The 27258-nt window shown below is 39.2% G+C and overlaps 3 protein-coding genes across 3 annotated transcripts; all 3 read left to right on the top strand.

Moving 5' to 3' along the window:
• The first annotated feature begins 1820 nt into the window (after positions 1 to 1820).
• Positions 1821 to 4928, top strand: rps19bp1 (ribosomal protein S19 binding protein 1). The gene is made up of 4 exons (XM_067458577.1): positions 1821 to 1985; positions 2171 to 2341; positions 3764 to 3861; positions 4620 to 4928. Exons 1-4 carry the CDS (start codon positions 1937 to 1939, stop codon positions 4749 to 4751), a joined length of 450 nt encoding a protein of 149 aa, XP_067314678.1. The 5' UTR covers positions 1821 to 1936; the 3' UTR covers positions 4752 to 4928.
• A 4697-nt stretch (positions 4929 to 9625) lies between these two features.
• Positions 9626 to 16748, top strand: LOC137093384 (uncharacterized). The gene is made up of 6 exons (XM_067458194.1): positions 9626 to 9769; positions 9895 to 9989; positions 14090 to 14287; positions 14408 to 14464; positions 14545 to 14587; positions 16591 to 16748. The coding sequence occupies exons 1-6, from the start codon at positions 9655 to 9657 to the stop codon at positions 16746 to 16748; spliced, it is 666 nt and encodes a 221-aa protein (XP_067314295.1). The 5' UTR covers positions 9626 to 9654.
• Positions 16749 to 18448: 1700 nt separating this feature from the next.
• On the top strand, positions 18449 to 26811 carry LOC137093731 (apolipoprotein L domain-containing protein 1-like). The gene is made up of 7 exons (XM_067458576.1): positions 18449 to 18721; positions 19299 to 19358; positions 21639 to 21746; positions 21896 to 21976; positions 23764 to 23797; positions 24047 to 24077; positions 26079 to 26811. Exons 1-7 carry the CDS (start codon positions 18626 to 18628, stop codon positions 26755 to 26757), a joined length of 1089 nt encoding a protein of 362 aa, XP_067314677.1. The 5' UTR covers positions 18449 to 18625; the 3' UTR covers positions 26758 to 26811.
• Positions 26812 to 27258: the final 447 nt, after the last annotated feature.

Below are 27258 nucleotides of genomic sequence, written 5' to 3'. Positions count from 1 at the left end.
GCTGATCTCTTTCTCCTGCTTTTCCGGTCGGACAAAATGCCATTGGCCCTCACTCTCTGTGTCCTATTGGTTAAAAAGTCAAGAATCCAACCCACCAGATTATTACTCAACTCAAACTCTTCTCAGAGCTCGCTGGTTAAAGTGTGTGGCTGGATTGTAAAAGCTGAAGAAAAGCCTATGAAGACTTCAGTCTTTAGGCAACAGAGAAAGTATTCAATGATCGGTTTATAGACAATATTTCGTTTTAAGGAATATTTTGACAAATATTTAAAATAGTTTATGATAGTGCTGTATTGGTCAACTTACAGGTTTAATGAACGAATTTACTTTTAAATGAATTGATGACTGACTCCTTCATGTTTAAGTGGAACTCAGAATAACCCAGTCTTACTTTAAAACACAAGATATGATTTCAGAAAATCCCAACAGTGAAACGAGCTTCAGTGGTTTCAGAGATTCTCGTGTCCTGAACTCACGTGTTTTGACATTTCTGTGTTGAAAGTTTGGACTGAAGTTAGCAAACACTGCTCAGGGACTGTCACATTGCAACACTGCCAAAAATCACAAGATGACCATCAGGATCACAATCTGAGAATGAGGCGAGACTCAGATGATCATCGCAGCTTTATGGCAGTCTAAACTTCACCAAATCAACAGTGAAGGCCTCAGACAGTTTAGTGAGATTTTAAGATTTTATAGGATAGGAAGTTGAAATCTGACCCACTGCAAATGACCCATTTGTTACAAGGAAACAGTAAATAAACTTGTGTAAATTTACACAAGGCTCCTCTGTTTACTTAATTCTTGCCAGGCTAAATCAGAACAACACACACACACACACACACACACACATACACACACACACACACACTCCCTTTCTCTCTCTAGCCTTGGTCAGACTCTCAGTCCAAATTCAATTGTTTGTGTATAGTGGAATCAGGTCATATTGAGCAAAGAGGAACAGCAAAAAAATAAAATAAAATATCACATTAAATGAGATCTGTACAGATGGGTGGAAGGATGGATGGATTGATGGATAGATGTATCCTATATGATGGATAGATGAAAAGATGTTTGGATGGATAGATAGATGATGGATAGATAGATGTTTGGATGGATTTTTCTTCTTGGAAAAATGATTTCTCAAAGGATCAGTGGTTTCAGAAACGGCTTTATTCACATCAACCAAGCAACAAAGCCGGAGTGGTTTTTGCAAAAAAGACACTCCTGTTCCTGGCCTGTCTGACATGAATACTCCAGCAATCTTCCCAAAATGGTAGTTAACCTTTAGTTCTTTCTATAGCTGTTCTTCTGGCTCACATAGGCCTATCACCACCTTTCAGGTTCTCTTTCTGTCGATCATACACTTCTTGTATGTCTCTCTTTGAACATGCCCTTCAAGTCCACACACATGCTCTACAGGGCAAAACCAACCTCAGCACACTGATACAGAATAAATAATAGTGTATTTTCATACTGCTTTTTAGCCTTAAACTTAATCATTCTTAAATAATATACTCTTCTACAATGGATGGATGGATGGATGGATGAAATGATTGATGGAATGTCAAACTAAAATATTTCAGGGGGAAAAACGTTTTAACGTTTTTGTTCTTTGTTTCTGTGCAAACGTTTTGAGAACATTATTAATGCCCAGATAACTCTGAACCGAACTCATCTTTATCTGGAATATGAATGTATTTATCTGGCAGCATCGGGTAATGTCGGCTCTGGTAAATAAGTTATACAGTGGGTGGCGGTAATACTACAACGGAGAGAACGTCGAAGAATGTCGGCTCTGCTTTAATCCACAGCCGGAACTCTCCCGACCTCTTGTTTCCTGTCGGGTGTTTGTTGTGGCGCACACGGGGAGCTCACATGGCATGAAAAACACACACACACGCCGAACGCGTTTATTATTATCATCAGACCGATCATGTCAGTATCAGTGATCCGGAGAGGGCTCGATCTGTTCAGCGAGAAAGGTAATGGATCGGGGGATTTTTGCCTAGACGGCTAGTAACGTTAGCCTATAAGTTGGTATTAGCATAGACATATGGATATAGACGACCTATCGAACGCCCTATATGATGTCTATGGGTATTAGTGTGTGTTTGTTAAATAAAGGTGAGGAACACACGTAAGTCGTGTAATGTCCGTCTGTCTTTAGTTGTGGAGAAGCGAAAGCAGAGGAAAGGCGGAGCTCGGAAAGCGGCGCTGATGGAGCGGATCGGTACCGGGAAACAGGGCGTCCAGAGGCGGATCCGGCAACTGCAGCGACCCGGAGGACCTGCGCGGAGCAAACACACCGTCAAAGACAAGCGCATCCGGTCTGCTCTGGGTACATAACACACACATGTTTGTTTTTGTGAAATGTGGGGACATTCCATAGGCGTAATGGTTTTTATGCTGTACAAACCCTATTTTCTATCCACTTACACTGCCCCTGCACCTAAACCTACCCAACACACACACACATACACACACACACACACACACACACACACACACACACACACAGCCCCTAAACCTACCCATCATACACACACACACACACTGCCGCTAAATCTACCCATTACACACACACACACAGCCCCTAAACCTACCCATCATAAACACACACACACACACTCACACACAGCCCCTAAACCTTCCCATCATGCACACACACACACACACACACACACACACACACACACACACTGCCCCTAAATCTACCCATTACACACACACACACACACTGCCCCTAAATCTACCCATTACACACACACACACACTGCCCCTAAACCTACCCATCACACACACACACACACACACACACACACACACACAATTTGTTTTGGTGCAATTCCTGATTGTCCAACCAGGGGCCTATTGCACAAAACTAGGATAAGCTGGGATATCTTGGTGATCTTGTCATCTGTATGTAACCTTTAGTACAGCGCTGTCGTGTTAATGTACCCTAAAGGCACACACACACACCGAGAACGATAATGATAATGAAAGATAACTCTATATTAGCGGATTAATTGAGCCAGGATCACCAATATATCCCGGCTTAATCCCATATCCTAGTTTTGTGCAATAGGCCCCTGGACTCCTCCTGTTTTTGACAGAACTAATCCATTTGTTGATCAATTCTTAACAGAGTTTAGATTTCTTCACCTGTTGTAAGTTTTTGTAATAACAAATGTAATGATTATATAATGGGAAGATATTTTTTCTTCTAACTAATAGAGTTGTTGCAGTCTATTAAATTATTGTTCCCAGTTAATTATAAACTTGCTAAATGTGATAGTATTTCCCCGTGTGCTCCTTTTGTCATCAGTTTGAAGAGACTGTCATTTGTTTTGGACTGTGTGTGTGTTGCTGCAAAGGATTCTGGGTTGACTTTTTAAACTTCGTTAAAAAGGAATCAAACTTCTGTATTATAAGCCAAAACATCTTTTTGGGGTGGCTCTCAAATTAGATCCTTCTCATTGTGGATTTGTACTTAACTTCCTGCTTTTTGTGTTGTTATATTCACAAAAAAAATTTTTTTAAGAGAGTTTGATTTGTCTAAACTCCTTGAGAATCTCAGCTCTACTGCATGTAACCCTTATGTATTTAATATTCTTTGTGGTTTTATGTTATGTCTTATTGTTAACTACTGTTTTACATTATTGTTTCTGTATTTGTTATAGTTGCTTATTATTTATATATATATAAACATAAACATCAGAGTAGATTGTCTGCTCATGATGGATGTTTCTGCTTTTCTCAGATGAATACAGAAAGAAACAGAAGAAGTGTCAGCTCACATCAAACCTGCAGTATTTCCTGTCCTCCGCTAATAAAACACAGAACAGCCACGCGAAAAAGGTCTGAATCTCCTACACACGCACACGCACGCACGCACGCACGCACGCACGCACGCACGCACGCACGCACGCACGCACGCACGCACGCACGCACGCACGCACGCACGCACGCACGCACGCACGCACGCACGCACGCACGCACGCACGCACGCACACACACACACACACACACACACACACACACACACACACACCCTAAACCTACCCATCACAGGAAACATTCTGCATTTTTACTTTCTCATAAAAACTCCTCCTGTGTGATTTATAAGCCTTTTGTAAAGTGGGGCCATGGGTAATGTCCTCATATTTCACCCTCTCCTGTAATACCTGTGTCATACCCATGGCATTATACACATTTGTGGCCTCATATGTCACAAAAACATGCCCACACACACATTTTAATTCTTTTATTTGGAATGACAAATACTGATAAAAACAACCCAGCATCCAAATATTCACAAAGAGCTTATAATGTTTACCTGACAATGCGAACAGTCACGCCCACACAAATCAACAGGTAATGGATAAAGGTGACATCATCTCCAAACACGCAGACTGCTGACGATCGCTGACACAGAACAATATCTGGCTACTCGCTTAGAGCTCGTTTTACTCTGTCCGGGATTAAAAGCAGGGTTTAGAACGACGACGATGACCCAGAGTTAAGCGCAGTGATGATATGTATTTTAAATTATTTAAACGTGTGTGTGTGTGTGTGTGTGTGTGTGTGTGTGTGTGTGTGTGTTTGTGTGTGTCTAGATCGTACAGAAGAGTTCCAGTCGCCGTGCTTGTCATCAGCCGGATCGGTCCGTCCAAAAACCGGCAGAGAAATCCGTCTTCTCTGAGGAGGAGTTCCAGAAGTTTCAGAAGGAATATTTCTCCAATCTCTAATATCTGTGCGGACCGAAGGACACTAACACTGGGATCGTCCAGCAGGAATGGCCAGATATTGTGTTTTATTTGATAATTACCTAATGTTTTTCCACCATTTTTTGGTTATGTAACACACGTTTCTTTCCTTGCTTCACATCATCACCATTGAAATAAATAAATTCACAACAGAAAATGCTTTTGTGTTCATCACAAACCCTAATGTGAAACTAAAGGAAGTGTTTGCCTGAGAGCCTGAAACACACACACACACACACACACACTCAGTCGTCACACTAATCTGGGGTGCGTTTCCCAAAAACATAGTTGCTAACCTGTTGGCAACTCAGCTGGTTAGCAATGGGAAATTGCATTGCAACCAAAAAAGTTGCTAACTTGGTTATCAACTATGTTTTTGGGAAACGCACCCCTGGGTTGGGTTAATATAGGACCAGTGTTGGGTAAGTTACTCTAAAAAAGTAATTCATTACTTGTTACTAATTACATCTTCAATAGTGTAATTAGATTACTGTACAAATTACTCTCTCCAAAAAGAATTTAATTACTTATTACTTTATTTTTGATCGTATTTTACATTAACCTTGTTTAACAGACATTAGAGGTAAATAATGAAACCTTTAGAAGTAATTCAGGTGTAATCGATCAGTCTCTGTTCTCGCGTAGCTGAAATATGACTGACCGGCTCATAACCAATCAGTGTACGACTCCAAGGACATATTTAAACAAGTATTTATATTCTTTTTTAATAAAATAACATTTTATGCAAAGCATCAGGCATTTCCATCGCACAAAACAACATCATGACACTCGTTTAGGCGACTCGTATCGCTCCTCTGTGTGTTGCTTTGCATAAAATTAAACCATATAAAGCACAATAATGAATTATAGACTAAAAAAAATCTACACAAACTGTAGTTTACCAAACCAGGATCTGAGTAACAAAAACTACCCAAACACTGGGTTGTCACGACTGACCCAGGATCTGAGTAACACAAAAACCACCCAAACACTGGGTTGTCACGACTGACCCAGGATCTGAGTAACACAAAAACTACCCATACACTGGGTTGTTACGTCTGACCCAGGATCTGAGGAACACATAAACTACCCAAACACTGGGTTGTTACGTCTGACCCAGGATCTGAGGAACACAAAAACTACCCAAACACTGGGTTGTTACGTCTGACCCAGGATCTGAGGAACACAAAAACTACCCAAACACTGGGTTGTTACGTCTGACCCAGGATCTGAGTAACACAAAAACTACCCAAACACTGGGTTGTCACGTCTGACCCAGGATCTGAGGAACACAAAAACTACCCAAACACTGGGTTGTTACGTCTGACCCAGGATCTGAGGAACACAAAAACTACCCAAACACTGGGTTGTTACGTCTGACCCAGGATCTGAGGAACAAAAAAACTACCCAAACACTGGGTTGTCACGTCTGACCCAGGATCTGAGTAACACAAAAACTACCCAAACACTGGGTTGTTACGTCTGACCCAGGATCTGAGGAACACAAAAACTACCCATACACTGGGTTGTCACGTCTGACCCAGGATCTGAGGAACACATAAACTACCCAAACACTGGGTTGTTACGTCTGACCCAGGATCTGAGTAACACATAAACTACCCAAACACTGGGTTGTTACGTCTGACCCAGGATCTGAGTAACACATAAACTACCCAAACACTGGGTTGTTACGTCTGACCCAGGATCTGAGGAACACAAAAACTACCCAAACACTGGGTTGTTACGTCTGACCCAGGATCTGAGGAACACAAAAACTACCCAAACACTGGGTTGTTACGTCTGACCCAGGATCTGAGGAACACATAAACTACCCAAACACTGGGTTGTTACGTCTGACCCAGGATCTGAGTAACACAAAAAACTACCCAAACACTGGGTTGTTACGTCTGACCCAGGATCTGAGTAACTCAAAAACTACCCAAACACTGGGTTGTCACGTCTGACCCAGGATCTGAGGAACACAAAAACTACCCAAACACTGGGTTGTTACGTCTGACCCAGGATCTGAGGAACACAAAATCTACCCAAACACTGGGTTGATACGTCTGACCCAGGATCTGAGGAACACAAAAACTACCCAAACACTGGGTTGATACGTCTGAAACAGGATCTGAGGAACACAAAAACTACCCAAACACTGGGTTGATACGGCTGACCCAGGATCTGAGGAACACAAAAACTACCCAAACACTGGGTTGATACGTCTGAAACAGGATCTGAGGAACACAAAAACTACCCAAACACTGGGTTGATACGGCTGACCCAGGATCTGAGGAACACAAAAACTACCCAAACACTGGGTTGATACGGCTGACCCAGGATCTGAGGAACACAAAAACTACCCAAACACTGGGTTGATACGTCTGACCCAGGATATGAGGAACACATAAACTACCCAAACACTGGGTTGTCACGTCTGACCCAGGATCTGAGGAACACAAAAACTACCCAACCACTGGGTTGTTACGTCTGACCCAGGATCTGAGGAACACAAAAACTACCCAAACACTGGGTTGTTACGTCTGACCCAGGATCTGAGTAACACAAAATCTACCCAAACACTGGGTTGATATGTCTGACCCAGGATCTGAGGAACACAAAAACTGCCCAAACACTGGGTTGATACGTCTGACCCAGGATCTGAGGAACACAAAAACTACCCAAACACTGGGTTGTTACGTCTGACCCAGGATCTGAGTAACACAAAAACTACCCAAACACTGGGTTGTTACGTCTGACCCAGGATCTGAGTAACACATAAACTACCCAAACACTGGGTTGATACGTCTGAAACAGGATCTGAGGAACACAAAAACTACCCAAACACTGGGTTGATACGTCTGACCCAGGATCTGAGGAACACAAAAACTACCCAAACACTGGGTTGTTACGTCTGACCCAGGATCTGAGTAACACATAAACTACCCAAACACTGGGTTGTTACGTCTGACCCAGGATCTGAGTAACACATAAACTACCCAAACACTGGGTTGTTACGTCTGACCCAGGATCTGAGGAACACAAAAACTACCCAAACACTGGGTTGTTACGTCTGACCCAGGATCTGAGGAACACAAAAACTACCCAAACACTGGGTTGTTACGTCTGACCCAGGATCTGAGGAACACATAAACTACCCAAACACTGGGTTGTTACGTCTGACCCAGGATCTGAGTAACACAAAAAACTACCCAAACACTGGGTTGTTACGTCTGACCCAGGATCTGAGTAACTCAAAAACTACCCAAACACTGGGTTGTCACGTCTGACCCAGGATCTGAGGAACACAAAAACTACCCAAACACTGGGTTGTTACGTCTGACCCAGGATCTGAGGAACACAAAATCTACCCAAACACTGGGTTGATACGTCTGACCCAGGATCTGAGGAACACAAAAACTACCCAAACACTGGGTTGATACGTCTGAAACAGGATCTGAGGAACACAAAAACTACCCAAACACTGGGTTGATACGGCTGACCCAGGATCTGAGGAACACAAAAACTACCCAAACACTGGGTTGATACGGCTGACCCAGGATCTGAGGAACACAAAAACTACCCAAACACTGGGTTGATACGTCTGACCCAGGATATGAGGAACACATAAACTACCCAAACACTGGGTTGTCACGTCTGACCCAGGATCTGAGGAACACAAAAACTACCCAACCACTGGGTTGTTACGTCTGACCCAGGATCTGAGGAACACAAAAACTACCCAAACACTGGGTTGTTACGTCTGACCCAGGATCTGAGTAACACAAAATCTACCCAAACACTGGGTTGATATGTCTGACCCAGGATCTGAGGAACACAAAAACTGCCCAAACACTGGGTTGATACGTCTGACCCAGGATCTGAGGAACACAAAAACTACCCAAACACTGGGTTGTTACGTCTGACCCAGGATCTGAGTAACACAAAAACTACCCAAACACTGGGTTGATACGTCTGACCCAGGATCTGAGGAACACAAAAACTACCCAAACACTGGGTTGTTACGTCTGACCCAGGATCTGAGGAACACAAAAACTACCCAAACACTGGGTTGTTACGTCTGACCCAGGATCTGAGGAACACAAAAACTACCCAAACACTGGGTTGTCACGTCTGACCCAGGATCTGAGTAACACAAAATCTACCCAAACACTGGGTTGTTACGTCTGACCCAGGATCTGAGGAACACAAAAACTACCCAAACACTGGGTTGTTACGTCTGACCCAGGATCTGAGTAACACATAAACTACCCAAACACTGGGTTGTTACGTCTGACCCAGGATCTGAGGAACACAAAAACTACCCAAACACTGGGTTGTTACGTCTGACCCAGGATCTGAGGAACACAAAAACTACCCAAACACTGGGTTGTTACGTCTGACCCAGGATCTGAGGAACACAAAAACTACCCAAACACTGGGTTGTTACGTCTGACCCAGGATCTGAGGAACACAAAAACTACCCAAACACTGGGTTGTTACGTCTGACCCAGGATCTGAGGAACACAAAAACTACCCAAACACTGGGTTGATACATCTGACCCAGGATCTGAGTGACACAAAAACTACCCAAACACTGGGTTGTTACGTCTGACCCAGGATCTGAGGAACACAAAAACTACCCAAACACTGGGTTGTCACGTCTGACCCAGGATCTGAGGAACACAAAAACTACCCAAACACTGGGTTGTTACGTCTGACCCAGGATCTGAGTAACACAAAAACTACCCAAGCACTGGGTTGTTAAGAGTAAAAAATAAGGATATGAGTAGAAAAAATTCGTAGAAGAGTAGAAGAAAGATTCTTTAGTGTGCATTAAACAGAAGAATGCAGTGTGTCTGGATGGACGAGTCTCTGTGTGCCGATGGGAAAGTGGTCTGAAAGAGAAACAGAGAGGTCCACATCGAGACGTCTTCTGCCTGTTTGGAGACGCTCCTGCTCCAGAACCTCAGTAAAGCTGACATTCTCCAGACCCGACTGTAAGCACCGCTGATGATGCTTTAACTCTCACTGCTGAAACCCATCATGCAGAGCTTCATGTTTATCTGATGGAATGCTGGTGTTTAGAGATTAATATCAAATATGTTTTGTGTTTGTTCTTTAGCGTGTTATCATTGGTCTGGTGGAGGAGTTATGAGCCGCTCGGAGTCCATTCAGACAGATGTTCATCATTATGAGCCGGACCGCCGCGCCACATCGGTAATGACCCGCTCTGTAGAAAAATGTGTTGGTTTAACTTAAAAAAGTAAGTAACCTGGTTGCCTTAAAAATTTGAGTTCATTGAATTAAAAAATTTGAGTTGATACAATGAAGGAAATTTGTTTTTTAAATAGAAACTCAAAATATTATTGTATCTGAACCACATAAAAAATGTTGATAAATCATGAAAATAGCACAATTTGGAATCATCAGAAATAAAACACACAATTACCCAATATGGTTACAAAATCTTTTAATAATATTTGAATAAAGGTTGTTCTCAAAAATGTTCATTGTACTAACTCAATTTTTTAAGGCAACCAGGTAACTTTTTTTCTTTATATATATATATATATAAACTTTTTTTTTTTTTTTTTTTTTTTTTACAGTAATAGTGCTTGACCACATCTGGGGCCAGCTCATTAAATATATCATCACTGTAAAAAAAAATATTGTTGGTTTAACTTAAAAAGTAAGTAACCTTAAAATTGTGAATTTATTGAAATTGAAAATGTGAGTTGATACAATGAAGGAAATTGTTTTAATAATTAGAAACTCAAAATATTATTGTATCTGAACCACATAAAACATTTGATAAATCATAAAAATGGCACAATTTTCACTGCTTAATCACAAATAAAACACACACAATTACCCAATATGCTTACAAAATCTTTTAATAAAATTTTAATAAAGGTTGTCGATTCTCAAATAATGTTTATTATATTAACTCAATTTTTTAACGTCAGTGAACTCAAAATTTTAAGGCAACCAGATAACTTACTTTAATTTTTTTTATTTAAAGTGCAGTTATGTCTTAAGAACTATTAACAACCACCTGCTAGTTAGGGACAGCCTACTTTTTTAATTTAATCCAACATTGTCACATTATAAATGCACTGTAAAAAATTATTTAGAATATAAGTTACCTGGTTTCCTTAAATTTGAGTTCATTGAAATTAAAATTTTGAGTTAATATAATAAACATTTTTTGAGATTTGACAACCTTTATTAAAATATTATTAAAAGATTGTCTAAGCATATTGGGTAATTGTGTGTGTTTTATTTCTGATGATGCCAAATTGTGCTATTTTCATGATTTATCACATGTTTTATGTGGTTCAGAATTCAGATACAATAATATTTTGAGTTTCTATTTGTTAAACCAATTTCCTTTATTGTATCAACTCAAATTTTTAATTTCAACAAACTCAAAATTTTAAGGCAACCAGGTTACTCACTTTTTTAAGTTAAACCAACAAAAACTTTTTTTACAGTGTGTATTCTTTTGATCAATTTAATGCATCAGAGAAAAAATATTAATTTTCTACTGTACTTCAGATGTACTGTACTCCGTATAAACTAAATATTTCGATAGCCTCCGATCAGGAGTAACAGTTGGAATAATAGCAGACAGACTGAACTGCAAGCTCTTGTTTTACGTGACAGATTTCAATTCTTTACGTTTATGATAATGCAGACATTTACACTTGCTTATATATTAAGAGAGATCAACATTATGTGAATATATTACTTATAGCGGCTCTTTAACATTAAGATAAACCCGTGCAAAGGTGTGTGTGTGTGTGTGTGTGTGTGTGTGTGTGTGTGTGTGTGTGTGTGTGTGTGTGTGTGTGTGAAATGTTATTTCTTGTTTTTTTTGTTTTGTTTCATTTTAGTATTTATTTATTGATCCTGTATTGGATTTATTGTACTGTATTGCTTTCAGTATTTTTTTTTATTATTTATTTGTTGTTTCATATACTGAATGCTTCTTAATGTTATTTATATATAAAAGTACTTAAGTAATTCATAATTAAGTATCGTATTTAATAAAACGTTGCATGAGGCAAAATAAGTGATAATAATAATGATAATAATAATAATAATAATACATTTTATTTATAAATCACTTTACATTTTAAAGAAAATCAAAAAGAGAGGAAAATACATAAATAAAATAAAAACAACATTGAAAGACTCTCTAAACAGGTATGTTTTTAAACCCGTTTTAAAGGATAAAGTGAAATTCAGAGCATTTCCACACAACTTCTGCTCACGTATTTACAAAAAAATAAATAAGCAGATTTACATACAAAATAGGCACAATATTATCAATAACACATTTCAAAGGGCAGACATAGATGTAAATTACAAGTAACAGTGATATTCTCAAATCAAACAGTCAAAGGTACAACATAAATAAATACAATAATTCTAATAAAGAAGCTATATTGCACATATTTAAGAAGTCAGCTACTGAGAGCATTTTTTGCAGTGCTATTTATTATTATTTTAGGGATTTAGTTTTAAGCTCACATACTTTATCATCCATTGCACATAAGGGCATTGTGAAGCGTCCTATAGAAGCTTGTTTTGAAGAGTTCACCGCTGGTTAAATCTGACGACTGAATGCAGTGATAAACGTGTCGTGCTGCATTTGCTGCATTTTTGTCACTGATCCAGTTTTCATTTTGAGAAGTTTTGACTAGTTTAGTGTAAAACATGATTGAACAGAGATGCGAAACTCTTATTAGCAGCTCCGTCACATTGATTAAGTTGGATCTACTATATAAACTTCTAATAAGCCACAGTTTGGACCGTATTTCCTCCTAGAGCTTTCAAGCCCAACCACCAAACCCGGCTCAGACCTCCAGACGGCTTGGACTCGGGTTGCTGTGTCTTTTCAAGCGGATCCGATTTATGGTTTTCTTAAAAATTAAGATTAAAAACCTTAAATCTCCCATATGCTTTCATTGTGGGGGTCAAAACTTTAACACAGTTACTCTAATAGAGCATTTAAGCTTCATCTACTTTGTGTCTAACACTGGAAAACATGCTAATTCATGCTAGCTAAATACTAATTCATGTTAACATGGTAGCAACATGCTAACTCATGGTAGCAACATGCTAACTCATGCTAGCAAACATCTTAATTAATGCTATCAACTTGTTAATTCATGTTGGTAAACATGCTAATTAATGCTAAAAGAATCATGCTAAGTCATGCTATCAACATGTAATTCCTGATAGCAATTTATTAATTCATGTTAGTAAACATTCTATTTTATGCTAACAAACATGTTAATTCATGAAGCAAACATGCAGATTCATGCTAGCTAAATGCTAATTCATGTTAACAACATGTTAATTCATGAAATCAAACTGAAATAAATGTAAGCAAAATGCAAAATCGTGTTAAAACATGCCACCAAACTGTTAACAATGATAAAACATGTTAACTCAATTTTAAATAATGTTAAAAATGTGTTGAAATGTTATCCAAAGGTTAAATAATGCTAGCAGCATGATAATTCATGTTAAAACATCTTAGTAACGTATTAAGTCATGTTAACAAAATGCAAAATCATGTTAACATGTTAGCAAAATGTCATCCAATGCTAGTAACATGCTAATTTGTGATAAAACATGCTAGAAAAATGCCAAATAATGCTATTAACATGTTAAATCATGATAAAACATAAGAAATATGCTTAATTATGCTAGCAAAATGCAAATTCATGTAAACAAAATGTTAAATAATTCTAGCAATGTTAAAACAGGCTAGCAAAATGCTAAACATGTTAGCAATATGTCAAAACAATGCTAGCAATATGTTAATTAATGTGAACAAAATGTTAAAACATGTTAGCACAATCCTTATTCATGCTATAACATAATGAATCATGTTAGTAAACATGCTAATGCATGTCAAAACATGTTAAATCATGCTAGCAACACGTTAATTCATGTTAAAACGTGCTAAATCAAGATGCTAGCTATCTGCTAGCTTTTTAAGCTACTTCAGGCTTTTTCAATCCAACTAAAAGTTTGTCTCCAGACTTTATTTTTAAGCACACTTTTTTTAGTTCTACTACCGCTTTGCCATCTCTGTCTTGCTATTTCATTTTTTTGAGGCTGATATTGATTTTTCCTTCTATTTTGACTATTTTTTTCTTTCTTTTTTTCTCTCTCTTTGAGTTGTAAAGCACTTTGGCCAGTCTAGCGGCTGTTGTAAATGTGCTATATAAATAAAGTGACCTTGACCATGATTTTATTAATCAAGTTTTCATTATTGCTTTTGAACGTTGATGTCTTAGGTAAGGCCTCCACCGCCAATCCCCAAAAAACCTGATCAAAGAGGCAAAAACAATCTGGTGAAGCAGTCATGTGACTTTTCTCCAACATATGAAGCGTATGAAGAGATCCTTGCTTCATCAGAACCCGTCAGAACCGGCCCGTCCGACTCTGACCAACACCTGTATGAAGAAATATCAGAGCTGCTGGACGGCCTTCAGGTGCAAAAAACTGAGCTAAACTTCACCTGTCTGAATGTCAAACAAATGATGCAAGAGCTCGTTTTCTCTTGTTTAATCAGACTTCTGTCATCTCATGTTTTTTTGTGTGTTAATCTTCAGGACGGAAGTGGTGTTTGTGCAGCAAAGGGCAAAGGTTTCTCATCCTCCAGTTTGATGGTAAAAGATCTCCAAACTCTCTTAAATCCCCATCGTGATGCCGACATCAGGTTTAATGTGGAATCATTTTGTCTCTTCAGGAGTTGGATGGTGATTTTCAAGTCAAAAGTGGGCTGTTGCCAGGTACACACTAAAAACACTAGGTTAAAAACAACCCCTCAAACACTGGGTTAAAAACAACCCCTCAAACACTGGGTTAAAAACAACCCCTCAAACACTGGGTTAAAAAGAACCCCCCAAACACTGGGTTAAAAACAACCCCCTAAACACGGGGTTAAAAACAAACCCCTCAAACACTGGGTTAAAAAGAACCCCCTAAACACTGGGTTAAAAACAACCCCTCAAACACTGGGTTAAAAACAACCCCTCAAACACTGGGTTAAAAACAACCCCCTAAACACGGGGTTAAAAACAAACCCCTCAAACACTGGGTTAAAAAGAACCCCCTAAACACTGGGTTAAAAACAACCCCTCAAACACTGGGTTAAAAACAACCCCTCAAACACTGGGTTAAAAACAACCCCTCAAACACTGGGTTAAAAAGAACCCCCTAAACACTGGGTTAAAAACAACCCCTCAAACACTGGGTTAAAAACAACCCCTCAAACACTGGGTTAAAAACAACCCCTCAAACACTGGGTTAAAAAGAACCCCCTAAACACTGGGTTAAAAACAACCCCTCAAACACTGGGTTAAAAACAACCCCTCAAACACTGGGTTAAAAACAAACCCCTCAAACAATGGGTTAAAAACAACCCCTCAAACAATGGGTTAAAAACAACCCCTCAAACACTGGGTTAAAAACAACCCCTCAAACAATGGGTTAAAAACAACCCCTCAAACACTGGGTTAAAAACGACCCCTCAAACACTGGGTTAAAAACAAACCCCCAAACACTGGGTTAAAAACGACCCCTCAAACAATGGGTTAAAAACAACCCCTCAAACACTGGGTTAAAAACAAACCCCTCAAACACTGGGTTAAAAACAAACCCCCAAACACTGGGTTATAAACGACCCCTCAAGCAATGGGTTAAAAACAACCCCTCATACACTGGGTTAAAAACAAACCCCTCAAGCAATGGGTTAAAAATAACCCCTCAAACACTGGGTTAAAAACAACCCCTCAAACACTGGGTTAAAAACGACCCCTCAAACAATGGGTTAAAAACAACCCCTCAAACACTGGGTTAAAAACAACCCCTCAAACACTGGGTTAAAAACGACCCCTCAAACAATGGGTTATAAACAACCCCTCAAACACTGGGTTAAAAACAAACCCCCAAAAACTGGGTTAAAAATGACCCCTCAAACAATGGGTTAAAAACAAGCCCCTCAAACACTGGGTTAAAAACGACCCCTCAAACAATGGGTTAAAAACAACCCCTCAAACACTGGGTTAAAAACAAGCCCCTCATACACTGGGTTAAAAACAAACCCCCAAACACTGGGTTAAAAACAACCCCTCAAACACTGGGTTAAAAACAACCCCCTAAACACTGGGTTAAAAACAAACCCCTCAAACACTGGGTTAAAAACAACCCCCTAAACACTGGGTTAAAAACGACCCCTCAAACACTGGGTTAAAAACAACCCCCTAAACACTGGGTTAAAAACAACCCCCTAAACACTAAAAACAACCCCTCAAACACTGGGTTGTTACATCTGACCCAGGATCTGAGTAACACAAAAACTACTCAAACACTGGAAAAAAAAACAAAAGGCTCAACCCTTGATTTGAAGAGGTTGATTTTTTAGAGTGTATGATCTTAAATATCTTTCCCTTTCCTGCTGGGTATGTCCATATCAACAAATGTGCAAAAGTCCAAACACAAACCTGATTCCAAAAATGTTGGGAGACTGTACAAATTGTAAATAAAAAGGAATGCAATAATTTACAAATCTCATAAACTTATATTTTATTCATAATAGAATATAGATAACATATCAAATGCTGAAAGTGAGACATTTTGAAATGTCGTGCCAAATATTGGCTCATTTTGGATTTCGTGAGAGCTTCACATCCCAAAAAAGTTGGGATGGGTAGCAATAAGAGGCTGGAAGAGTTAAATGTACATATAAGGAACAGCTGGAGGACCAATTTGGCAACATGATTGGGTATAAAAGAGCCTCTCAGAGTGGCAGCGTCTCTCAGAAGGCAAGATGGGCAGAGGATCACCAATTCCCCCAACGCTGCGGCGGACAATAGCGGAGCGATATCAGAAAGGAGTTTCTCAGAGAAACACTGCACAGAGTTTGAAGTTATCATCATCTACAGCGCATAATATCATCCAAAGATTTAGAGAATCTGGAACAATCTCTGAGTGTAAGGGTCAAGGGTCAAAACCAAACTGGATGCCCGTGATCTTCAGCTCTTAGACGGCACTGCAGCACACACAGGAATGCTACTGTAATGGACATCACAACATGGGCTCAGAAGAGACGGCGTTTCAGGGAAGACCTTGCATTCTCCAACATGACAATGCCAGACCACAGACTGCATCAATTACAGCATCATGGCTGCGCAGAAGAAGGATCCGGCACTGAAATGGCCAGCCTGCAGTCCAGATCTTTCACCATTAGAAAACATTTGGCGCATCATAAAGATGAAGATGCGATAAAGAAGACCTAAGACAGTTGAGCAGCTAGAAGCCTGTATTAGACAAGAATGGCCAACATTCCTATTCCTAAACTTGAGCAGCTCGTCTCCTCAGTCCTGTAAGACTGAAAAAACTAGTATATGCTGAAATGTCTGAATGAAGAACAAAGACTCTCTGAGAAAATAAGGAAATTAACATCTGAACTGTCCCTCACACACCACTGGAGACGCAAGTCTCACCTCACTATCAGCTAATCTACATCTTTCCCTATTGACTCCCTCTCCCCCAATTCATTCCCTCTCTCATGATCATATGTGTTTGATATCGTTTGAAATGTCTCAGTGCGACTGGTACAAATATCTCAACTAAAGATATCTTGTCTTAGTTTGGTGGGTGTGGCTTTCAGCCATTTGGCCTTTACATCAATACAAGTCTTGATCAATGCAAATTCCCATTGTGCACTCGTGTTTACATTTGAAAGAGTTTGTGCATTTGTTTCTGGGTATTTAAGGAAATGTTGCAAAGAGCTCAGGGCTTGACACTTTAAACCGGTCAGCCCGTAATGCTGGATGTCTTAAGATAGCCAGCATTATGTAATTTTCAGAAGTCAGGTATACATTTAATTCTTTACTTCAGACTATTTGATGTTATATATGGATTACCTTTGAATTGACTATGTAATTGGCTTTATACATTTACCTGACTGTAAATAAATTGTTACACTTTGATGGATTCTGACTTGCTCTGGAATTATTCAGGTTGGGTATAATTTCAACAAAGGGTTAAACGGAATAATTAAATGTGTACGTAAACTATTAAAAATGAATGACCAAATAACCAATTGGCATTCTAACCCAAATTCTAAATTATCATTAAATGGAGTCAGATAACGAGGAATTGGAAATAAAATCCCCTTTTCCCCGCTGAAAAGACGAACGCGCAGCGAACTTCACCCGCCGATCGTTAGCCTCCATTGGGACGATTTGGGCGGCCTTACAGTCCCCAGACGTTTGCAGACTGATATAAAAAGAAGAGGGGATGACACACAGGGGGAACCATGGCCTTGGCACAACTTTTCTGAGATGTGTCGATGCCATGGAATTTAAAATCAACTTATTTTTCCCTTAAAATTATGCATTTTCTCAGTTTAAACATTTGAAATGTCACCTATGTTGTATTCTGAATAATATATTGAAATGTGAAACTTCCACATCATTGCATTCTGTTTTTATTCACAATTTGTACAGTGTCCCAACTTTTTTGGAATCGGGTTTGTACGTCATGATGAGTAGAAATTTCAAATTTCAATTTTTATTTATTTATGTATAGAGTCTTATGTAACATTATATGTCTTTACTCTCAATTTTGGTTAATTTAATGAGTAAATGAAGTGAAATGTTTCACTCTCATGCGTTTAAACCCCTTCAGTACTCAGGAGATCTTCAAGAAAACTCTTTTATATAAAGAAAAGATATTGAATACATGGCAGATATGATGCTCGCTTCTGTCGATTCTGAAAGTGTTTTGACCTGGGAATGTAAAGGCATGATTCTACATGAGTAATGATTGATATTTTTGTAGAAAACCTCACGACTCTCACACTGCAGACAGACAAAGACAAGACCTCGAGCTTTAAACATCTACAGAAGACAGCAAACGTGAGTGATTTAACTGGTATTCTTAACCACAAAATAAAGAGTCTATTTTATACAATTTACAAATGTTTCCACGTCTGAGTTCTGGCCGTTCGCCACTCTTAGAGAAAAGGTTCAGTGGGGTTATAAATCTAATCTTTAATAAATTCTATAGAACACTTTATGCCAAAAAAAATTGGAGAAATGTCTTAAATGACTGCATGATACTTACATTTTTAGTTATTTAAATTTCCCAAGTGACAGTTTAATTTAAACAATTTAATCAAAATTAAGATTTCATATAGAAGCTTTTCTTCTAAGAGTGATGATAATATTTTAATGTCATGCCATATTATTACACCATTTATATCGTGATTGTATAGCATTGTAATAGTATCATGCATGAGTAAATATCACTTTCTGCATCACTGAAATATTAAACATTTCAAACTACATGAGAAGAAAACTCTTAAACACACAGCTGAACAAACACTCTCTTTAGTTTGGACATTAGAAACGCTTCCGGTTGTCTGTTTGATTGTAATGTGTGCTTTAGTTTATGAGAGTTCAGGTTTTGAATTATTTCTGATCTGTTCTGCAGCCTTCGACTCCTCCTGTTCCAGCAATACGATTGAAGAAATGTGTTCCTGGCTCCTGGGAGGTGAGATTCATGGATGTTTAAGAGTTTTTGGCTTGTGTAAGTCATCCTGAAAGTGAAAGACTTTGTTGTGACATTCTAATGAGCGATCATGAGCAGAACCAGTCCGACCGGTAACAAAATCAGAGTTCAGATCCCACTCTGCTCCGAAACCTTAAAGCTACACTGTGTAACTTTTTTAGTTTATTCTTAGCTAAAATCACTTAGTTCTTTCAAAAATATATGTGCTCATTAATATATATTTACTTCTTTCAAGTAATAAAGTATTCTCGTAATTTTATAATATACCATTGAAAATGCATAAGTGTTAGGGGTTCAGATGGCAGTCGCCATGTTGCTCCTCCATCTTGAAAGTACAGTAGCCAAAGAGGGACATACCCGTAAATTCAAGCTTCGCTTTTCGCGTTTTTACACTCGATGGCACCGTGTCGCATGTGAAGAGGAGGATTGCTTGAGGCTGCTATATGATGATGGAGGATCACTCTTAAGCCCCTTTCTAAATGCACGTCGGACCCGCAATATTCCCGGAGCATTGCCGGGCCGCCTTCTGTGTGAAAGCAACCACGTCCCGGAATTGATTACCGAATTCGACCCGGGTCGGGGACCTAGTAACATTGCGGGATATGTATTAGAGTCGCCAAGGAAGCGGAAAAGAGAATTAAGACGGCAACGCGACAGGGAAATCAACAAGACAAAAGTAAATACTGGAGTGGCCTTTCCAAGATGGAAAGAGCTCATGAGGAGAAACGATTTTAAAAAGAACGCCGACGTTTCCTGCTTTCTTCTCGACAGGTAATATTAATTCAGCCTTTTATTGTTGCTTGGCTAATTATATCATGGTGTGCTGTGCATAACACTAGAACGACGTCTAGGATAGTTTTCCTCGCGGCAATGATGAAAAAGTATTGTTTACCTTATAACATAAATCCGTGTTCTATGACGGATAACATGAGATTAATATTTTAATTGCATTATAATTTGTTTGCCTTACGCTAGTGATGTCATAATATACAGAATAACGATAGCACTGATAAAAAAAGTTCCTTTACTAAGAATAGCTTGCATTCGTCTGGAACCTGATAGCTGATGTTAGCAATGAAATGGTCAAAAATAACGAAAACGTAAAACTATTATTCATTTTACATATATTAATTTGATCATAGATCATTTGGCAAATTAAATAACTGCAAATTATAATAGTTTTCAAAAGTAACCTCATCACTTGAAGCAACAGTCACCGAAGAGGTCGAACTGGAAGCCATGACTAAATCGGCCACCGTAGGAGTTGAAACGAAATCGAAATTAAGAGGAACAGAAACTATTATTCACTGGATGGTCATATACCGTTTCACCACTAGATGGGGGAAAATATCACACAGTGTAGCTTTAAAGGGTTAGTTCTCCCAAAAATGAAATGTCTGTCATTAACTCCTCTCCCTAATGTCGCTCCACACCCGTAAGACCTCCGTTCATCTTCACACACAGTTTAAGATATTTTATATTTAGTCTGAGAGCGTATGCAAGTGTATGCACACTATACTGTCCATGTCCAGAAAGGGAATAAAAACATCATCACAGTAGTCCATATGAGACATCAGTGGGTTAATTAGAGTCTCTTGAAGCATCCAAAATACATTTGGGTCCAAAAATAACAAAAACTACGACTTTATTCAGCATTGGCTTCTCTTCCGGGTTTTTTTCAATCCTCAAAGATTCAAACGGTTATGAATCAGCGAATCGATTCATGATTCATTTAGATAGGCCTGTGCAAAAAAAAGCTTAGTTTCTGGCTTTTATATGGAGTTTTATTTATGAAATTGGCAACTAAAAAGTTAAAATCCAGATTTGTATTTAAACATTTAGTAGTTTTGATCAGTACTGAGGTTGATTAATAGACATATGCAAAACAAATTGAAAAAAAATATTTATCTGATAAATTTTTACAGCAGTTTATTTTAGTGGATGTTCTTATCCACAAGGAGTGAATTTGAAGGATGCACAAGGGTTAATTATAGGTTTACATGCTATAAAAAAATATCTGGTTTGAGCTTTAAACTTCACATACACACGCTGGGGACATCAGAGACTAATTTTACATCTTGTAAAAGGGGACCGCTTTAAGAAAATCCTACAGCTTTGGGGTGATGAATATTGTCAGGTGTAGAAAATTACATAATAATTGAAGATTGTCAGGTAAAAATGTGTTAATGACATTCAAGTGCCCTCAAGTCCCAATTTCAAGCTGTTCAAAGTGAGTTGAAATGCTTATCTTTCTGATTGCAGTTGATGGGGATGAATAAGTCTCCTCAGGGCGGAGAGCGCCACCCACTGGCCAGTGGGCCGCACAACAGCTCTCAGAACTACTACAGTGGACACGGGACAGTGAGCGAGGTAAAGTTTCCAAACTAGAAAATCCCAAGAAAATAGTTGACTGTGCCATTAATGAAAGGATCTACTTTGAGATGTTTTTTTGCACAACATATAATACTTGTTCATAAATAAATCCAGTGTTAAACCATGAGAGTATTGTGTGTTTCCAGCTCAGAATACAGAGGAATGTCCTTCTCATGGCCGCTGTGCCGAATCATTTGGCTGGAGGATTTCAGGACACTCACTCCCAGGTCATTTACTTTCCAGAAACATTTGAAAACATGACTCTATTCACCTCAAAAAATGACATTACATATACATTATAAAGTATTTGTTCAGTTTCAGTCATTCCTCAGCTGATTTTTGAAGTTCTTCTAAAAAATTAAGAGAATAACATTACACTCTACATTACAATCTAAAAAATTCTGGGTTGTTTTAACCCAAGGTTGGGTCAAATATGGACTAACCCAGCAATTGGGTTGTTTTAACCCAGCGATTGGGTTGTCTTAAGCAAATATTTAACCCAACCGCAGGGTTAAAACAACCCAATTGCTGGGTTAGTCCATATTTGACCCAACATTGGGTTAAAACAACCCAGAATTTTTTAGATTGTAACTATCAACATCGTCCACGGAATGATTGGTTTTGAATAATTATTAAAATAAGTTTAAATTTAGTTTTACGTCGGGCGACGGGATGCCAAACGTTCAAAGTGGGTGTGGCCACTTTTCTAAAATGGCTATCCGTCTTGATCAGAATGAGATAATTTCACCAAACTCTGTACGCATGTGTACGGCCTCGGTCTGTGGTCGCGTGAAAAAGGATGTGGTGACTGGCCACTTGGTGGCGCTATAAAATAAAAAATAAAAACACAAACATGGGTATGCAACAGTCAGTCCGATTAACTTGAAAACTGGCATGCGGAGTCTTTGTCCGAGGAGCCGATAAATGGCTATCGACCTGTCACTCAAAGTGGCCACGCCCTTAATTATGCAGAACTTTAAGGCTTTATATAATGTAAACGAATGAGTTATTAAAAAAATCACTCCCCTCACAGTCATGAAGGGCAAAATTAGCCGTATAGACCAAAAACCACAGTTAGTCCCAGACTGTAAACATGTTTTTATTCTGCTGTAAAGTTGGGCATTTTAACATGAGGCTCAATGAGATTCTGCTCCTTCTGGAGCCGCTCTAGTGGCCAGTCGAGGAATTGCAGTTTAAGTCACCACAGAAACTGTTACGACAACCATGACCTGAGGGGACCTGCCCAGTGCCACCTAGTGGTCCGGAGATATTAATTTTTTGTTGTTGTTGTTGCTTAAATCTTTGAATGCTTTGTCCAAAAATCACAAAATTGATCTCTTTAGATTCTGTGCATCACATCAAGTCATACGATACCCAATTTTCCCATATCGGCCATTTTGAATTTTGCTAAAAAAAAATATATTTTACGAATACATTAGTGTATTGTTTCAAAACTTGGTTGTTGTTTTCGGCACCATGTCCTAACGGTACATAAAAAGTTTTTATAACTTTTGATTATAGGAGCTTAATGAAATGGGCTGGCCTTAATGGATTCCTTGGGTCATGCCGAGAACATAGATACCAAATTTGCCATATTTGGCCAAACGTCATGTCCACCATTTTGTTTTATGTACTCCTTCTGGACCGTTTGTCCGATTTTCACCAAAACCAAATTTTACCATCTACCAATATTAATGGATGAAACCATTTTCATATACCACAGCAACAAATTTGAGGCATGATTCCATGCAATGCCTTGGCACATTTACACCAAATTTTGCTTGTCATTGTCACCTCACTCTGACCCAACCACATCAGTTTGGTCATAGCGCCACCTATTGGTCACAAGTGATAAACCATTAAATCATTTTACCAGTGTCTCTATTTATGCCTAAAATCATCTGAATATTTATAAAATTGCTTGTTATGTTAGCATGATGTTCTTGTGCTTGATAAGTGTGACTGAAGCTGTGTTCGAATAACAAACACTGAAACTTTGCTCTCTTTCCATCAGGACAGGGAAAGCTCATGGAAGGGGAACATTTTAAGTAAGGGACAAATCATGCAAAATGCAACATTTTAATGCTTTTACTGAAATTATATTAAGGTATTTATCTTATTTTTTTGAGTAGGAGCTTTATGATAAGACAGTCTTCTAATGCCAACGTAATTATCCAATAAATACTGGAATGATAAATGTTAAGGCTGTTCATTATTTGGTCCTGTAATGGTTAAAGTTAACTTTTTTTTTGTTGTGATTTTCACGCTTTGTTTATTTATGTCATACATATCTACAGATCGCACGGGGGGTTCAGATTCAGACTCCAGGTGAAGTAAATCTATATTTCAGCAGAGTTGGACCGTAACAGAGTACATTTACTTGAGTATAGTACTTTAGTACAATTTTGAGGGATCTGTACTTTACTCGAGTATCTTTTTTGGGGAGTACTCATGACTTTACTCAAGTACATTTGAAAGGCAAATATTGTACTCTTTACTCCACTACATTTCTATCCATAACCGGATAGAACATGGTAAAAAGATAAAAAATGACTTGATTTTACTTTTAATTCCTTTTACATTCTCCAAGGTATTACCATTAACATTAATAACTCCATTTAGGACGTTTCTGTACATAAATGTATAGGCACTGTGGCAGTAGTAATGCAATATTTAGAAATTATACTCTTGATCAGTGTTACTTGACACAGTTACTTTGAAAAAGTAATCTGATTACTGATTACTCATTTACATTTATGCATTGATCTGACGGTTTTATCCAAAGCGACTTACAACTCAAGAAGAGGCAAAGAAACACGAAAAGTGCCCCAAATACCAAGAGTTCACTTCTCAGAGTAGCAAAAACCAGAAAAAGGAAGAAGAAAAGAGAAGTAGAGGGGAGATTTTTTTATTTTTTTATGTAAGAATAAGTGCTCGTGGAAGAGATGAGTTTTTACCCGTCTTTTGAATGAAGCGAGTGATTCTGTCGTGCGTATGGAGGACAGAAGATCGTTCCACCAACCAGGAACCATGAAAGAAAAAGTCCTGGAGAGGGATTTCATGCCTCTCTGTGATGGTACCACTAGCCTCCTCTCATTAGCGGAGCGAAGGCTTCTGGTGGGGGTGTAGACTCGTAGGAGTGAGTCGAAGTATGCGGTGCTGAGCTTGTGGAAGATCCATAAACAAGAGTCAGAGCTTTGAATTTGATCCGGGCAGCGAGTGGCAGCCAGAGAGATGAATAGAGGTGTGACATGAGCCCTTTTGGGCTCATTGAATACAAGACGTGCCGCAGCGTTCTGGATCATTTGCAGCGGTTTGATTGCACAAGATGGAAGTCCAGCCAGAAGCGCATTGCAATAGTCAAGTCTAGAAATGACCAGGGCTTGGACAAGAAGCTGTGTTGCATGCTCCGTAAGGAACGGTCTGATTTTCCTGATGTTGTGCAATGCAAACCTGCATGACCGAGCTGTCTTTGAGATGTGGTCTTTAAAGGACAGCTGGTCATCAAAGATTACTCCAAGATTTCTGACCGACCCCGAAGGAGTAATCAGAGATGAACCTGCTGGATGGTAAAATCATGTTGTATGGTGGGATTAGCAGAGAAAACAAGCAGCTCAGTCTTTGCTAGATTGAGCTGCAGGTGATGTTTTTTAATCCATGCCGAGATGTCCGCCAGACAGCTTGAAAAAGTAACGGTAGTTATTTAACAGATTACTTGATTTTAAAATTAACTAAGTAAGATTACAAGTTACTTGATTAGTTATATTCAGCAGTTTCCAACAACACCCCTGCCGCCTCAACACAGAAATGACAACCATTTTGCCAATACTAACTTTATAGGAAGTGCATTTTTAAAAGTAACGTTAACAATGTATCTCCTGCCATTTTGAGTTGAAAATAAAAAATATTTCCTGAAAAAATACTCTCCCCGAGACACAAGAAAAAAAGTAAAATATATATTTTTTTATTTTGTACTAAGGAAAATTACTAAAAATAGTAACTCACAGGGACTTGGATAAATTACTTTAATCTGATTACTGGTTTGGAAATAGTAACGTGTTAGATTACTCGCTACTGGAAAAAAGTAAGCGTTACTGGCGTCACTGCTCATGATATTCAAGTACTTTTAAAAACGAGCACTTCAGTACTTTTACTATCACATCTAGCCTAGTTTTACTTGTACTTGAGTAAAATTTAGCAAGGGGTGTCTGTACTTTTACTCAAGTAATGAATCTGTGTCTGTCCGCCTCTGTATTTCAACCTATGATTTCAACAGTAGGACAAGAGGCTGCTCCATTTATGCTGCAACTCGCTTTTTTGTCTTTGCAGGGATTTTGAAAAAACGCTTAAGCACTATGTTTCACACCTGCCATTTTGTGCAACCGCTCTTCAAAGACAAACGGCCGAGCTGAGGGAAGTGGCTGATGCCCTGGACAAGACGCACAAAGGCACGAGAATCGCCAGGATTACCGGAGGCACTACCGGAGCCGTGGGCGGAGTGGCGGCCGTGGCGGGAATCCTGCTCGCTCCCGCCACTTTAGGCGCGTCACTCGCAGTTACCGCCATTGGCGTCGGGGTCGCGACCGCGGGCGGGATCACGGGCGCATCGGCCGCCATTACCAAGAAAGTAAAAAAAAATCAGGTCAGGAAAAAGGTAGAATCAATCTTGAAAGAGTACCAATGTGAGATGAGCGACATTGAGGTTTACTTGAACAATATTAGCGTCGAGATGGGGAAGCTGAAAGGCGTGACGGCGAGGACCGCGAGGCTAGTCGAGGTCGCCCGCGGGACGCCCGATGCCCTCGGCGCGATGAACAGATCCTCAGGGGTTATTCAGGGCTTTGCCCTCGGCATGGATTTGTTCTTCTCAGATAAAGATTCACAGAAACTCAAGAAAGGGTCAAAGACCAGATTTGCCCAGAAGATCCGCGAGGTGGCCGACCAGATTCAAGCCAGTCTGACCGAGCTGATGGACATGCGAGAGAAGCTGATTTCAGAAGGGATTTAATGAGGGGTTAAAGGGTTAGTTCGCCCAAAAATGAAATGTCTGTCATTAACTCCTCCTCCTAATGTCGCTCCACACCTGTAAGACCTCCGTTCATCTTCACACACAATTTAAGATATTTTATATTTAGTCCAAGAGCATATGCAAGTGTATGCACACTAATAATAATAATAATAATAATAATAATAATAATAATAATAATAATAATAATGTGTTCGATTTATATAGCGCTTTTCAAGGCACTCAAAGCGCTTTACATTGAAGGGGGGAATCTCCTCAACCACCACCAATGTGCAGCATCCACCTGGATGATGCGACGGCAGCCATATTGCGCCAGAACGCTCACCAGCTTATGGCGGAGAGGAGACCGAGTGATGAAGCCAATCAGGAGAGGGGGATGACTAGGAGGCCATGAAGGACAGGGGCGAATGGGCAAATTTGAGAGTTGGGACCTCGGTTTAACTTCTCATCCGAAAGATGATGTTCTTTTACAGTACAGTGTCC

Source organism: Pseudorasbora parva, chromosome 12 (genome assembly GCF_024679245.1).
Source record: "Pseudorasbora parva isolate DD20220531a chromosome 12, ASM2467924v1, whole genome shotgun sequence".
Lineage (NCBI taxonomy): Eukaryota > Metazoa > Chordata > Actinopteri > Cypriniformes > Gobionidae > Pseudorasbora > Pseudorasbora parva.
The sequence above is the reverse complement of the archived record's forward strand: the minus strand, read 5'-3'. Positions and strand labels throughout refer to the sequence as shown.